The sequence below is a fragment of the Octopus bimaculoides genome, chromosome 11 (assembly GCF_046866305.1).
Source record: "Octopus bimaculoides isolate indiv1 chromosome 11, ASM4686630v1, whole genome shotgun sequence".
NCBI classification, from domain to species: domain Eukaryota; kingdom Metazoa; phylum Mollusca; class Cephalopoda; order Octopoda; family Octopodidae; genus Octopus; species Octopus bimaculoides.
The window spans coordinates 35,660,849-35,676,049 of NC_142938.1; the positions used below are offsets into that span (position 1 = coordinate 35,660,849).

General features: G+C 38.9%; 1 protein-coding gene across 2 annotated transcripts in view; it reads right to left on the reverse strand.

The window, feature by feature from the left end:
- Positions 1-605: 605 nt before the first annotated feature.
- The window catches only part of LOC106881010 (ubiquitin thioesterase OTUB1), a 97,803-nt gene continuing 83,207 nt past the window's right edge, over positions 606-15,201 (reverse strand). The window contains exons 6-7 of one of the 2 annotated variants that reach the window (XR_016243638.1): positions 7,468-7,719; positions 1,112-1,246 (exon numbers count right to left, since the gene is read on the reverse strand). Coding sequence is in view for 1 of the 2 variants with exons in the window: in XM_089359814.1 (XP_089215940.1) it covers positions 1,052-1,246 (195 nt within the window). In the remaining variant the exon portion in view is untranslated. Of the gene's footprint in view, positions 1,247-7,467; positions 7,720-15,201 lie in introns of both variants that reach the window. The other variant, XM_089359814.1, reaches the window with a different exon arrangement.

Genomic DNA, 15,201 nt, shown 5'->3' on the forward strand with positions numbered 1-15,201 from the left:
AGGGTGCATTCTTTTTGCTGCCAGCCCTGATAAGGTCATCTTGCAAGACTATGAGCCCTGACGATTGGAGAATGAAGAGGAGAGAGAAAAAATATTCTAAATAACATTGATATAATGTTGTGTCTAGGGAGAATCATTATGCCAATATTATTAACACAAGCACTGGTTCAATTTGACTCCTTTATTGTTAGCCAACTGATTTAAATTTCTAATTAACTAATCAATTGTTTGTTTAATTTGGTTAAACAGTAAATCATTTGTTTTGTTTTTGTTTGTCAAAGGTCTTTCGCTGCTACTTGCAACCGTTTCAATGAATTTTGACTTATTTTGTTACAAAGGTTGTGTTTGCTTGAAATCTTGCTCTGTATGTGTGTGTGCATGTATTAACAATACTGGCATAATGACTCTCCCTAGACACAACAAAATTTGTTTCTACACATAAATTCACATAAAGAATCTTGCAAACCAGATACAAAAACAAAATTGATATCGTAAGATCAAAATAAAATAATCATACCTTGAAGAAAGCACAGATGAAGTTAGTTTCTTTTGAAAAGAGAAAATTAAATACAAGTAAATTTCAAATGAGTATCATGACACAAAGAGCCGAAAAATCCTTTTTATTTAAAGGGTGAATGAAATGATGGAGAGTGCAAGGCACTTTTTTTTGCCATTCTACTTATCAGAAAAAAATATTAAAGCTATCTGTTTTATTAACTTTTCTTTCATTTTATTCAAAGAAATTAATTTGTATTTTACTTCAATTAATAAGTCTAATACCAGCAATTTTATTTTTAATGTTTATAAAATGGGTAGAAATAAAAAGCTAAAAAAAAAACCACTGAAGAATGAAAAGAATTACACCTAGTAAGTATAGGGAAAAATCTTGATCTGGTGGCTGTTGTAACAACAGTAAAGAAAATAAAGAAGCAGGATGATGAAAAGAAGTGATGAATCTTTCAGCTGCTCCACCTATTGGTGACATTTATCTTTAGGGATGGGAGCTTCTGTTTTATAGCAGATAAATTACAAGTTAAATGGAAAAATTGTCTCAATATAAAATGTCATAATGGCCAGGCCTATATAAAAGTGTAATTGTAGGTTTGGAGTTTTCAGGAAAGTCATGGTGGTTGACAGAACCACCTTCACCACGGTCCATGTATTCTACTCGAACAGGAATACCAACAGCAGATGTCAGTGCTGTTATGTGAATATGGTCACTTTCTTTTCCCATAGGTTCAACCTCCTGAAAATAATAAAATTGCTTATAATTAATATTAATGATGTGTAGGGATACCATATTTCATTATGCAACCATAATCTGCTACAAAGTATATTAAATGTTTTTAAAGTTTATACTGCATTCTATTGTGTTAGCATTGCTATTACATCACTTGTCAAGTTATCTCTACAGATTTTCTATAGAAATTATAGCCAGCACTGATTTTGTCATGATGTTTTGTATCCAAAATATCTGATATAAGCAACAACAAGATTGAAGATGAAAAATGGGTAATGGGCATATATATCATATTTCAGGAGTTTTGCTCCTTCATCAGCACACATCCAACTCATTAATCATCCACAAACTCATTGCTTACATAGCCACTAAATATAGCAGTGTAACATTATTGGATATATCAATTTTATATATTAAACACATTCCTGGAAGTTGGTACATGAATGTTCATGACTGTAAAATTGAAAATAATTCTAACTGCATTCAAGCTACTGAGATACTGTAATTTTGATGAAATAATAGCAAAATCACTTCTAACAAAAAAAAACAAAACAAAAAAAAAACAACTAACTAAACTTAACCAAGAGAAAGATTTAGATAGGGCCAAATGTTGTTGCCATTTGAACCCCAAGTCAGCATGTCTACAGGCAACATAAGAGAGCAAGGTGAAAATAAAAGTAATGAAAATGAATGCTGTTGAAAACTATTTTATGCTGTTAATTTGGTTCTTATTGCAGAATCTCTCGAGTTGTGGAAGAAACCTGAAATTTCATAGAATCAGATAAAGTAAAAAAAAAATGAACAAAACAAAAAGAACTTCTGGCTGTAGTAAGAGAATATAAAAGGCTAGCAGCTATTGGAATGTTGCTCTGCTCACTCTACTAGCAGAAAGTGAAGAGAAGCATTGTGTAGCTAGTACAAACAAGGAGCACACAAAAATTATAGCAGGAATTTGCAAATACATAGGAATAGCTGGTGGCAGATACAATCATAGACTGATGATCAAAATGTGCTTAAATAATTTGTGGAAAGGAAAAGATAAATTGTTACCTAAGTGATATAAAAAGTGCTAGTGATGGTTCTATTGAAATATTATGACATTTTATTTTTTCACACTGGCTCTGCTAGGAAGCAATGTAAAAATGCAATACAAGATTATGCAACACTAAGGTATATGCAGCAAATGCACAAGAATTGCAACACCTGGAATGGAATAAGTAATATATGGTCCATTAGAAGTAGTGGATCATTCATTAAATGTTAATTCACAAGAAATACTGAGTATATAAACAATTTTAACCAATAAAAAAATAATCCTAATTTTATCATTGTCAATCCAATTGTACCTGAGATGTGTGCCATGAGATGAAGTGAAGGGTGCTTCCTAGAATATAGTTTTTAGATAGCATGTTTAGTTGGAAGGAAAAGAAATCAGAAGTATCTGAGAATGTATGTAAGGCTGAAAAGAAAATGAAATTTCTAACCTCTACTCTTCTAAAAACGGTTTTGATAGGGCAACTGCTCCTAATTACAACAAAGCCATGGCAAGACAGTGGCTTCAAAGGAAAGGCTTCATAAGCTCTAATAGGCATCCTGTGAAGATACGTTACAGCTGTAGAGCCAACATGAAAATAATCATCTCAAGGAAGCCACCAGACAGACTGTTCCACACTGATACATGTACTATACCTGTTTAAATTTTCAACTCACAGCATTCTTTCTAGTGTGTTCAACAGAACACAAACTTATAAGCAACATTCCCAACAAGAAGCCTTTATAGACATTTTCAGGACTGATTTAACATTTTAAAAGAAATCTTGTAGACAAAACTGGAAACCGAATAACTTAAATATCTATAACATGAACCTCAAGTTGGTGTCTAAACTAGCAAGTTAAAGATATAAAACATATCAAGATTTTTGAAAATATATTGAGTGGTTTCAATAACTGAACCTCTTTACAGACAACACTATATAAACACACACACACATACACACAGGTTGGAATATAATTCTGAAAGGAATTACAATAATCCTCTAAGGATCAGGTGTTTAAACCCAATTATATAAATGTTTACATCACATAATGTATTAAATTTTGCTTGTGAAATGTGTAAGATGTATGTAACTGATGATGATGTGATATAAAACAAACTTTTATTTTGCTCTTATATTTGAGTGTGTATGTACATGTGGCGTGTGTGTGTGTGTGTGTGTGTGTGTGTGTGTGTACATTTTCTCTAAAATCTCTCTAATCATGGAAAGCAATCGCATGAAAACTGAATTTCAAAATTAACCTTTCATTCCAAGTGAGAAACTCTCATTAGTAGTTAAGTTTGTATCAACAGAAACATCCAAACTCTGGGCCATAAATGCACTGCATTTTGACTCTGCATATTCTAGTTGCATACTATCTCCACTCAGGTTCACCTGACTCCAACTCATCACTCTTATGGTATATATACACCATCACCCACTAACTGCAGAATTTAGGGAATTAAAAGTTTTCTCTGCAGATGCCATCAATCACTAATCTCATTCATATCAAATGGTTTGAAAATGTCATTAGCACTGCCCCTCTTGGATAAATCAAGATAATCACACTTGTGGATGGCATACAAATAAGGAGAAGAAAGATTAGAAAATAAAGAGAGCAGAAAAGGATAAGAGTTTGCCTACTTTTTAGGCACAGGAGTGGCTGTGTGGTAAGAAGCTTGCTTCCCAATCACATAGTTCTGGGTTCAGTCCCACTGCATGGCACCTTGGGCAAATGTCTTCTATTATAGCCTTGAGCTGACCAACGCCTTGTGAGTGGATTTGTTAGACAGAAACTGAAAGAAGCCTGTCATATATATGTATGTGTGTGAGTGTGTGTGTATTTGTGCGTCTGTGTTTGTCCTCCCACCACTGCTTGACACCAATGTTGGTGTGTTTACATCCCTGTAACTTAGCAGTTCAGCAAAAGTGACCGATTAAACAAGTACTAAGCTTACAAAGAATAAATCCTGGGGTCGATTTGTTCAACTAAAGACTGTGCAACTAAAGACTGGAGCATGGCCACAGTCAAATGACTGAAACAAGTAAAAGAATAGAAGTCAACCCCTACCCCCTCAAGAAAAAGACAAACTAGCAGCATAAAAGGGTATAAAAATAAAGGAATGTGTGTGTAGATACACTGTCAACATCCTGTGCCACCTCTGCAAAGAACTAGCAATAAGAAGCATTGTAAATTCAACATTGACCAATCTACTAATTTTACTAAATCTAACATTCCATGTGGCCTGATCATTAATTTGGGAAATATGTCAATTAGCATGAGTAGAAGTGCACAAACTTTATTTTATTTGAAATCTTTTTGTTCTATAGTAGCAAGGCTTAGATAATCCACATCAATGCTTGATATTATGTTCTTTTACAATTGGTTTGGTCATCATCATCATCATTTGACATCCACCTTCCATGCTGGCATGAGCGGAACGGTTTGACAGGAGCCAGCCAGACAGGAGCCAGCCAGGCAGGAGCCAGCCAGGCAGAAGCCTGCACCAGACTTCTGTGACTGTTTTGGCAGGATTTTCCAGAAAAAAATTTGAATGGCTAATTGCAAGAGCGTAGACTTTCTCTGCTGACAGCATTTACATTCAAAGTTAATTCTGAGAACTAATATACCAATAGCCACTCTTTTAAAACACTAAAATATGGCTATAGAGCTTTTATTATGTTGGAGAAGCTTTGTAAAAAAGAGAGTCCTCAAGTATAGATAGCTGTGCATCAAAACTCAAGATTAGCCATTAAAACATTTAGCTACATCTCATCTATGAACAAACATTACATTAAAAAAATTTTCAGCATAAAATTTTTAGTAGGGCAGACCGAGTTGAATGTGTCTATTAACAACAACTCTGCTTGGCCATTTCGAGTAAAAATAAGTTTTTTAAAATAAACTTTCCCAATGGTGAATATGTGACTACTGTAACTATGAGAAACAAATAACTTTATGGGTGTCATAGGTAAAGTGAGCTTCAGAAAAATATATCAGCTATAGTTGTTGAGATATCTGTTTTGTTTTACATCTTGAAAGTGTTTATAAAGAAATGCACAACCAGCTCCACATATGTATAAAAGACAGCAGAATGTACCACACAGACAATAGACAATGATGGAGGAAGTGCAATGAAAGTGGTTAATTATAAATTTGTCTTTAGTATGAGCTATAACAATGAAATATATGGATACTTAGAACATCTGAACATCATCTGTTGTGCAAAAACTTCCTTATTAACAAAGTAGTTTTACTGATTTTTATGTTTTTCAAAAGAGAATAGGTTGTTGGATCCAACTGAAGTTGTCTGAAATTGTGAAAAATGATTTGTTTGAGACACAAAATAGACAAGTGGACATTAAAGGATAAAAATTTTGTCATATGACTTACAAGTGTGGTTGGAGCATTTGGTTTCAGATGATATTTTGAGTCTGCTGAAAGCTTTGTCAAAAGTAGGGATGGGACAGTTTTGATCAGAAACAAAAGTGCATAATTCCTCAGATTTTAAAGAAAAAGTCACTGCATTGGCAATAAACGTGTAAGATGCAAAGAAGAATGGAAGTGAGTGCATGTGTCTGAGTTTGAAGAAATAATTGATGTAGAGTTGACCAAAATAATCTAAGTGAATTCTAAGATGAAGTATAAGTTAAAGATGGAAAAAATGTAAACTGAAAGAGCTTTTCTAGTGAGAGACGTGCTGCAAATGTAACCAGCAACAAAATTAAGGGATAAATGGATAGAAACTGATTTTCAATGATGTTAGGTAGCAAGAAATTTTGTAGTAAAAATTAGTGTAAAAAAGGGTCTGTGTAACAGATAACTACAAAATGTTCTGACTATAGAGTTTCCTCAGGAATGGATTTGATAATGATGATGCTATGCTGTAATTTCCTATGTTATCACTGCATTTTTTAAATGAAACTTTGGAAAGTATAAAGACCTCTTTTAGGGTTTCAATTCCATTTATTGTTCTTTTACTGAGCAAATTCATTGTTAACATAGAGTTGTGTTGTGGAAATAAGCAGGGGACTGCACACAATATCATATTTTACTTTAAACTTGTCTTGCATCACAGATGAAAAGTTAACATATTTGCTGAGGATAGATTTTTCAGCAACTATAAGAGGCAATTTAGAAAGTTATAAGAGTCTGCAATTTAGTAGATTCAAGCAACAAAACCCAGCCCTACCTGGTTTCATCAATACCTTAAAAAAAAAAACACACACACACACACATGAATTCATATTTTGGGTACATTGAAAAAGATTCCAACAATCATCGATTGGTCTAGGAATGTTGATTTGCTCAGAACTGCTGAATCCAAACATTTCCTTTTTTAGGAAATATCAGAAAATGTCATATAACTTATGATCTCATGGGAAATATGTGTTGCTATGCAAAATTTCAGTTACCTAGTTGCAAAACTATAGCTATCAACTTGGACATACATATACACATTCATTATTATACCTCAAAATATTTAGTAATAGATGGAATGTATTAGGCAGGAAGGATTAACTGCATATAAATGTATGTTGAAGATAACGTTGCGAGTAAACTGTTTGTTCTCAATTCCCATTATCACACTGTGAACATACTTCTTGCCCTCATTCCTTTATAATCCCTTTAAAATGTTTGCCTTTCTGTTCCCCTCCCTGAGTCTCATTTGATATTCAGTTTCCTTTTTCATAAATTCAGTCAGGATAGAAAGAGCTTAAGCCTCTATAGATCAATTTCTGAAGAAAATATGTGGTCAAAGAAGGAATTCCGAATGACTGAAGTTTTAGAAAGTTAAGGTTGGATGAAGTATTTCATGCTACATGTGGGAGGATAGACATAGCAAATGTAATAGCAGGAAAAGACAGGTTGATCAAGTAGACCTATGTGGAAAAGCATACAGCCAGCTTTTAAGAAGAGAAATTTCTATTGCAGTAGCAATAAGAAAAACCAAAAGGAGGAAAACATTCACCTGCAAGATAGTAGATGGATTCCCTTCTTTTCAATAGGTTTAGAACATCCCAATGTGCATAGGAGTATCTAATCTTGGTCTTATTTGAGCTTTGTAGGGGGTTAGAAAGTAATCGTAAAGCACTGCTTGGATCCATGATTCTGTTTTGTAACCTCTCAACACTCATCCTTATATATACAAAATTTTTATACATTTCACAGGCAATGAGAAGGTTACTTACCTAAAATGTCAATCTCTACATTTTACAGTAAAGCAACATACACTATTTCAGTTAATTTCAAACCAATACTTGAAAGTGCAGTCTGTCTTCATGGATTACCAATGTTAATGACTTCTTTATATATTTGTAATTTAATAAAATTATATTAGGCATTAAATGTTTTGTATTTTCTAATTTCATTTTTCTTCAAATCAACAAGTTCAAATATCACTCACAAACAAGAGGAAGATCAAGGCAGTCCAATTTCTCAATCTGTAATATCGGATAATTTTGAATAAAAGCATATTTAAATGCAATATTTTGAGTGAATTTATTAAATATAATAGACATAAATGGTAGTAAAAGGAAAAATGCAATTGGTACTGCAGCAATAAAATGTGTGTGTTGACACATGCATTTTATGTTTAGGATGATACTGTAGCTTGCAGGATAAAAAATTTTTTTTTAAGAATATGGAAACTACAAAGGTGAAAACTGATGCACTGAAAACATATTCTAGTAATTATTCTTGACATTTGTCAATTACTAAATGTTCTATTTCAGTTCTGATTCCAAGTGAGGTTTCAGTTTATGGAAGAATATTAATACAAAGTCTAGTAACAAATAAAAATTTAAGAAAAAAAAAAATGTAATCTTAATATAAAACATAGCTAGTTGATAAGTTCAAACTTGATTCTAACTGAGGTGACTCTTGCTGGAAATCAATAAAATGTAAGAAAAACCAACAGTATACTATTAACCTTTTTGTTAGTGTATTTCGAACCAAAATACACCCCTTATGTGTTTCAATTAAATTCTAAAATAATCATGCATTTAGACTGGTTTCATAAAACAACTCAAACCAAATCTGTGGGCTAAAACCAAATTTGCTTTCATAATTCTTTTCTAAAAACAAATCTAATTACAGGTAAATCCAACAAAATACATTTAAATTTTGTTTACACTACAGCATAGAAAATGAGTTATTAGCAAGTATTCAATCATCATCATCATCATCATCGTTTAACGTCCGCTTTCCATGCTAGCATGGGTTGGACGATTTGACTGAGGACTGGTGAAACCGGATGGCAACACCAGGCTCCAGTCTGATTTGGCAGAGTTTCTACAGCTGGATGCCCTTCCTAACGCCAACCACTCAGAGAGTGTAGTGGGTGCTTTTACGTGTCACCCGCACGAAAACGGCCACGCTCGAAATGGTGTCTTTTATGTGCCACCCACACAAGCCAGTCCAGGGGCACTGGCAACGATCTCGCTCGAAAATCCTACAGGAGCCAGTCAGGCGGTACTGGCAACGGCCACGCTCAAAATGGTGCATCTCATGTGCCACCCGCACAAGAACCAGTCCAGGGGCATTGGCAACGATCTTACTTGGCTTGCCGGGTCTTCTCACGCACAGCACATTTCCAAAGGTCTCGGTCCGTAGTCATCGCCTCGGTGAGGCCCAATGTACGAAGGTCTTGCCTCACCACCTCAGCCCAGGTCTTCCTGGGCCTACCTCTTCCACGGGTTCCCTCAACTGTTAGGGTGTGGCACTTTTTCACGCAGCTATCCTCCTCCATTCTCACCACATGTCCATACCAGCGCAATCGTCTCTCTTGCACGCCACAACTGATGCTTCTAATGTTCAGCTTTTCTCTCAAGATACTTACACTCTGACGGGTATTCACATTGACATTACACATCCAACGGAGCATACTGGCTTCATTCCTTGCGAGCTTACGTATGTCCTCAGCAGTTACAGCCCATGTTTCACTGCCATGTAGCATGGTTGTTCGTACGCATGCGTCATACAGTCTGCCTTTTACTCTGAGTGAGAGTCCCTTTGTCGCCAGCAGGGGTAAGAGCTCTCTAAACTTTGCCCAGTCTATTCTTATTCTAGCAGCTACACTTTCAGCGCACCCACCCCCACTACTAACTTGGTCGCCCAGATAGCGGAAGCTATAGACTACCTCTAGTTTTTCACCCTGGAATGAGATAGAAGTTGTTTCCTGTTTGTTTGCAGTCTTTATTGCACCTGAACATCTGCCACAAACAAAAACTAACTTGCTAGTTAACCTGCCTTTGATGTTGCTGCACCTCTTATGTGTCCATAGCTTGCACCGGGTACATCTTATAGAGTTACTACCTACTCCTTTTCTACATACTGAGCAGGGCCATCTACCTGAAGGGGTTTGTGTTTTATCTACCTTCCTACTTATTAGGATTTTGGTTTTAGCTAGGTTGACTCTAAGGCCCTTCAATTCTAGACCTTGCTTCCACACCTGAAACTTCTCCTCTAGTTCTGATAGTGACTCCGCAATTAGGGCAAGGTCATCAGCATAGAGGAGCTCCCAGGGGCAACCTGTCTTGAACTCCTCTGTGATTGCCTGGAGGACTATGGTAAATAATAGGGGGCTGAGGACGGAACCTTGGTGGACCCCTACCTCTACCCGGAATTCATTGCTGTACTCATTTCCAACCCTCACCTTACTGGCAGCATCTCTGTACATGGCTCGCACAGCTCTCACTAACCATTCTTCTATCCCAAGTTTCCTCATTGACCACCAGATAAGGGATCGGGGGACCCTGTCAAAGGCTTTCTCCATGTCAACGAAAGCCAGGTACAGAGGTTTATCCTTAGCTAGGTATTTCTCCTGCAACTGTCTCACTAGAAATAAGGCATCAGTAGTGCTTTTACCTGGCACGAACCCAAACTGCATCTCATCTAAATTGATTCGCTCCCTAATTAGTTGGGCTATGACCCTCTCTGTAACTTTCATAACCTGATCTAACAGCTTGATGCCTCTGTAATTATTTGTATCTAAAGCGTCCCCTTTACCTTTGTAGCAGTTGACTATGATGCTGCTACACCAGTCATTGGGTATGACTCCTTCGTGTATCACCTGGTTCGTAATACGGGTGACTAGGCTATAGCCAACACTGCCAGATATTTTGAGCATCTCTGCAGTGATTCCTGATGGGCCGGGGGCTTTCCCGGTCTTCATACTCTTAATTGCTTTATCTACCCTGGTACTATCAACTCGGAGAGCTGGTCCCTCTATTGGGTCGACATACGGCAGGCTCTCTTTCTCCCATTCATTCTCTTTATTAAGCAATCTATTGTAGTGGCATCTCCAGACCTCTTTCTTTTCATCCTCATTTAATGCAAGCGTACCATCATCCATGCGAACACATTTCTCTCCTACAACATCACTATTCTCTCTCCTACACTGTCTTGCAACACGAAATACCTCGAGTCTTTGGTCCTCACGGCGCAGAACATTGGCAAATCTTTCCTTATTTGCTTCCCCTCTGGCTAAATAAATCTGTCGCCTAGCCTCCCTTCTGGCACATGAGTAACAATAAAATTTTAATAGAGAAGAAATGCTCAAATTATTGGATTATCTATCAGTTGAACTTAATGCACAAAAGACAGGTGTACCATAAAGGTAAAACAGAACAACATACTGGAGTTTGTCTTTGAAGACAACTAGGGTATGAAATACATGCCATCATCCAAATGAAATAAATTCACATCATCATCATTTAACATCCATTGTACATGCTGGCATGGGTTGGATGGTTTGACCAGGGCCGGCAAGCTGAGGGGCTGCACCAAACTTCTGTCTGATTTGGCATGGTTTCTATGGCTGAATGCCCTTCGCTAATGCCAACCATTCCAAGAGTGTAATAGGCACTTTTACATGCCACTAGCATAGGTGCCAATTGTATGACATCAGTATCTGCCACAACGATGATTTCACTTGGCTTGATGGGTTTTCTACTCAAGCACGGCATAGTGCTGAAGGTCTTGGTCATTTGTCATTGCCTCAGTGAGGCCCAATACTCAAAAGGTGCTTTTTATGCATCACTAGCACAGGGGCTAGTTCTGTGATACTGGCAATGGCCACATTGCCTCCACGAGGCCCAAAGCTTGAAAGGTACTTTTTATGTGCCACCAGCATGGGTGCCAGTTATGTGACACTGGCATCGGTCACGACTATGATTTCACTTGGCTTGACAGTTCTTCTGAAGCATAGCATATCGCCAAGGTCTTGGTCACTAGTCATTGCCTCTGTGAGGCCCAATGTTCAAAGATCATACTTCATCACCTCATCCCATGTCTTCCTGGGTCTACTTCTTCCACAGATTCCCTCTACAGTTAGAGTTTGGCACTTCATTACACACACCTGTCTTCGTCCATATGCATCACATGATCTTACCAGTGCAGTCGTCACTCTGGCACACCACATCTGATGCTTCTTATGCCCAACTTTTCTCTCAAGATAATAATAATAACAGAAGCTATCAACTACCTCTAGCTTATCCCACTGGCATTTCATGGAGTCTATTTTCTGTACATTTTTAGAGATTATTATACCTGTGCACTTTCCACACACACAAACTATTTTTCCAGTTAACTTTCCTGATATTCCTGCACCTCTTATGTGTCCATAGCTAGCACCGGGTACATCCGCCTTAAATTCCTCTGTTATTGCCTGGAGAACTATGATGAACAAGAGGAGCCTGAGCACTGATCCTTGGTGAACCCCTACTTGTATCCTGAATTCATTGCCATACTTGTTGCCAACCCTCTCCATACTGACTGCATCCCTATAGTTTGTACAGTTCTCAACAACCACTTGTCTATCCCTAGTTTCTGTATTGAGCACCAGATAAGGGAGCAGGGGACTTTGTCAAAGGCTTTCTCCATGTCAACAAGCGCCAAGTACAGAGGTTTATCATTGGCTAGGTGTTTCTCCTGCAGTTGTCTTACCAGAAATATAGCATCTGTGGTGCTTCTCCCTGACACAAAACCAAACTGCATCTCATCAAGGTTAACTCTCTCCCTAATTATTTGGGCTATGACCCTCTCTGTAACTTTCATCAGCTGATCCAACAATTTGATACCGCTGTAATTATTTCTAAGGCATCACCTTTACCTTTGTTGTAGCTGACTATGGTGCTGCTGCACCAGTCATTGGGTATGACTCCTTTGTGTACTACCTGATTAACTATACAGGTGACTAGACCATAACCTACACCACCAGATATTCTAAGCATCTCAGCAGTTATTCCAGATGGGTCAGGGGATTTCCCTGTCTTCATATCCTTCATGGCTTTGTCTACAACACTAGTCTATTCGGATTGCTGGTCCCTCTGTTAGATCAACATAACATTAGGCAGACTTTTCTTCTCCCATGAGTTCTCTACATTTAGTAGCTTTCCATAGTGGCACTTCCAAGTCTCTTTCTTTGCTGAGTCACTAACTGCAAGTGAACCATCATCATTCTCTCCCACAACATCACAATTTTCTTTGGCACACTGTCTTGCAAACCAAAATACTTCAAGCTGCTGGTCCTCACACTGCAGAACATTGGCAAATTTCCTTTCTGCTTCGCCCCTAGCTAAGTATACCTGCTTCCTAGGTTTCCTTCTAGTTGCCTTATATAGCACCTTGCTACCATCACCTTCCAGTACTTCTAAGCCTGTTTCTTTACTCTAATGGCTCTGTCATCTTAGGTCTGGTTGGGACTTTGCACCACTGACAAATTTGGTCTGTGGCTCTCAGTAAGTTGTCTTGTAAGAACTTTCAGTTATCCCCCATATCGCTGGTCTGTAACTCCTCCTCCTGCTCATCAAATGCTTTTCCAATGTAGCTTGCTTTTTGGGTTACTTTGTGTCTGCAGCTTGAAGTCACCAATGAGTAATCTACACTAAGGAGTACATTCTTCCCCAGGTAAGGCCTTTGCATTTAAGAGCAACCATGAATCCCTTTTTCTGGTGAGAATGTAGTCAATGTGGCCAGTATGGTCACTGGATTTATAGGTTATCAGGTGACTGGCTGGCCTTCTAATGTTGGTGTTGCATAACTGAACTCCAGCAACTCTGTTCCCTCCTTGTTTCAGGAACCAATTCCATGGTCCCCATGCACCCTATGAAAGACACCTGGGTGCTGCCCAGGTGAATCATCAATGTGCAAGGCCTTTCAGGAGCACTTCACACAGCTTTTCGGGGGAGTGGTGGACAAGATGGTAGGAGGGACCTTGTAGACTTCCTCGCCGGGCTGCCATGCCTCTCAGGGCAGGATGCAGAGTCTTGTGAAGGGCCGATCACACCTGGGGAGGTAATTGAGGCTATGGCAGACTGTGGCATGGGTAAGTCACTGGGACTGGATGGTCTGCCCCATGAGCTGTAGAAGTGTATGCCTGACTTGTTCAGGCCCCTGCTGGCCAGCGTGTACGTGAACTGGCAACAGAATGGATTCATCCCCAGATCTATGTGCTGGGGAGTGGTGACGCTGGTCAGAAAGGACCCAGAAATAAGAAACGTTAGCATGCCAAAAAAATAGCCCCTTGTGGGCAACAAAGAAATAAGAAAGGACCCAGACAAGGGGGATATTATAGATAATTTCAGGCCCATCATGGTGTTGAATGCAGAAGTGAAGATTTTGGCCAAGGTGTTAGCAAAAAGGTTGGCACATGTCATGGATGGTCTGGATAATCTCCACCTTTTCTGCTACGTGGGGCATTGGTACATTTAGACTAATCAAAAGCTTTCGATAGTGTTGACCATCATTATCTGGTGAATGTTTCAGCGCAGTTTGGCCTGGGTCTTGGCTTTCTCAGGTGGATAATCGAATTGTATGATAACATTGACTCAATCGTTCGGGTGAATGGTTTTTTTATCAAGACCGTTCTGTATCAAACGCTCGGTTCGCCAAGGGTGCCTGCTCTCACCACTTTTGTACATGATGGCTATCAAGCTGTTGCTGCAAAGGCTGAGTGGCATCCTGAGAGAGCCAAGATGTGGAGAGTTTGTTTCAGCTTATGTGGATGACATTACCATCAGCGTGACCAAAATAGAACACCTACAGGAGGTAGGCAAGGCTATTGAGGTTTACGAGACGGTGACAGAAGCAAAGATTAACAGGGAAAAATCGGTCAGCTTGCAACTCGGCACCTGGAAGAGCAAGTCGATGCCTTCAGACAGCGTCATAGGATGTTGGACGGAGGGACCAGCTAAGTTGCTAAGAGGTCTGGGTCTCCAGGTAGAGAAGAATTGGGCTGAGATTTCGAGCAGGGTGGCTTGCTTAGTCAAGACCTGGTCTTGGCGGTGGCTATCCCTGAAAGGGAGGGCAGAGGTGGCCAATGTGTTCATCACATTGGTCATTACCTACCGCCTAACTGTCATTCCTTGCCCAGATTCGTGGTTGACCAAGTTGGAAAGACAGCTCTTTCACTTTTTGTGGAGGGGCAGTGGTGAGTGTCAGTCAAAATAGTGGTGTTGGAAAGGTAGGGGCAGGTGTGACAGCATGGGTGTGCAGGGGAAGGAACCAGGTTGGAAGGCACGAATAGGGAAGAAACTGTGAACCAGAAGGTTATGGGCGCATTTAAAGGAGGGAAGAGGTGGGTTAGGGAAGATGTGTAAGGTAGAGGAGTTGGACTGGAATTGATGGAAGCCTTGGAGAATGGTGTGTTGGAGGAGTAGGGTGGAGGGGTGGTAGATGAGGGGAAAAGGAGAGCGGGTAAGAGTGGGTGCAGAGAGAGAGCAGAGGTATGGTGAATGGATCATGCCTGGGCAAAGGCAGTGTGGATAATGGTGAAGGGATGTCCATGTAGGGTGAAATGACAAGCCAGGAGTTGAGATCGTGTCTCAATGTCATGGTCATCACTGTAGAGCTGGTGTAGATGGAGGAATTGAGAGTAGGGCCTATGATATAGTAGAAGACTATATAGATATAAATACATGTAT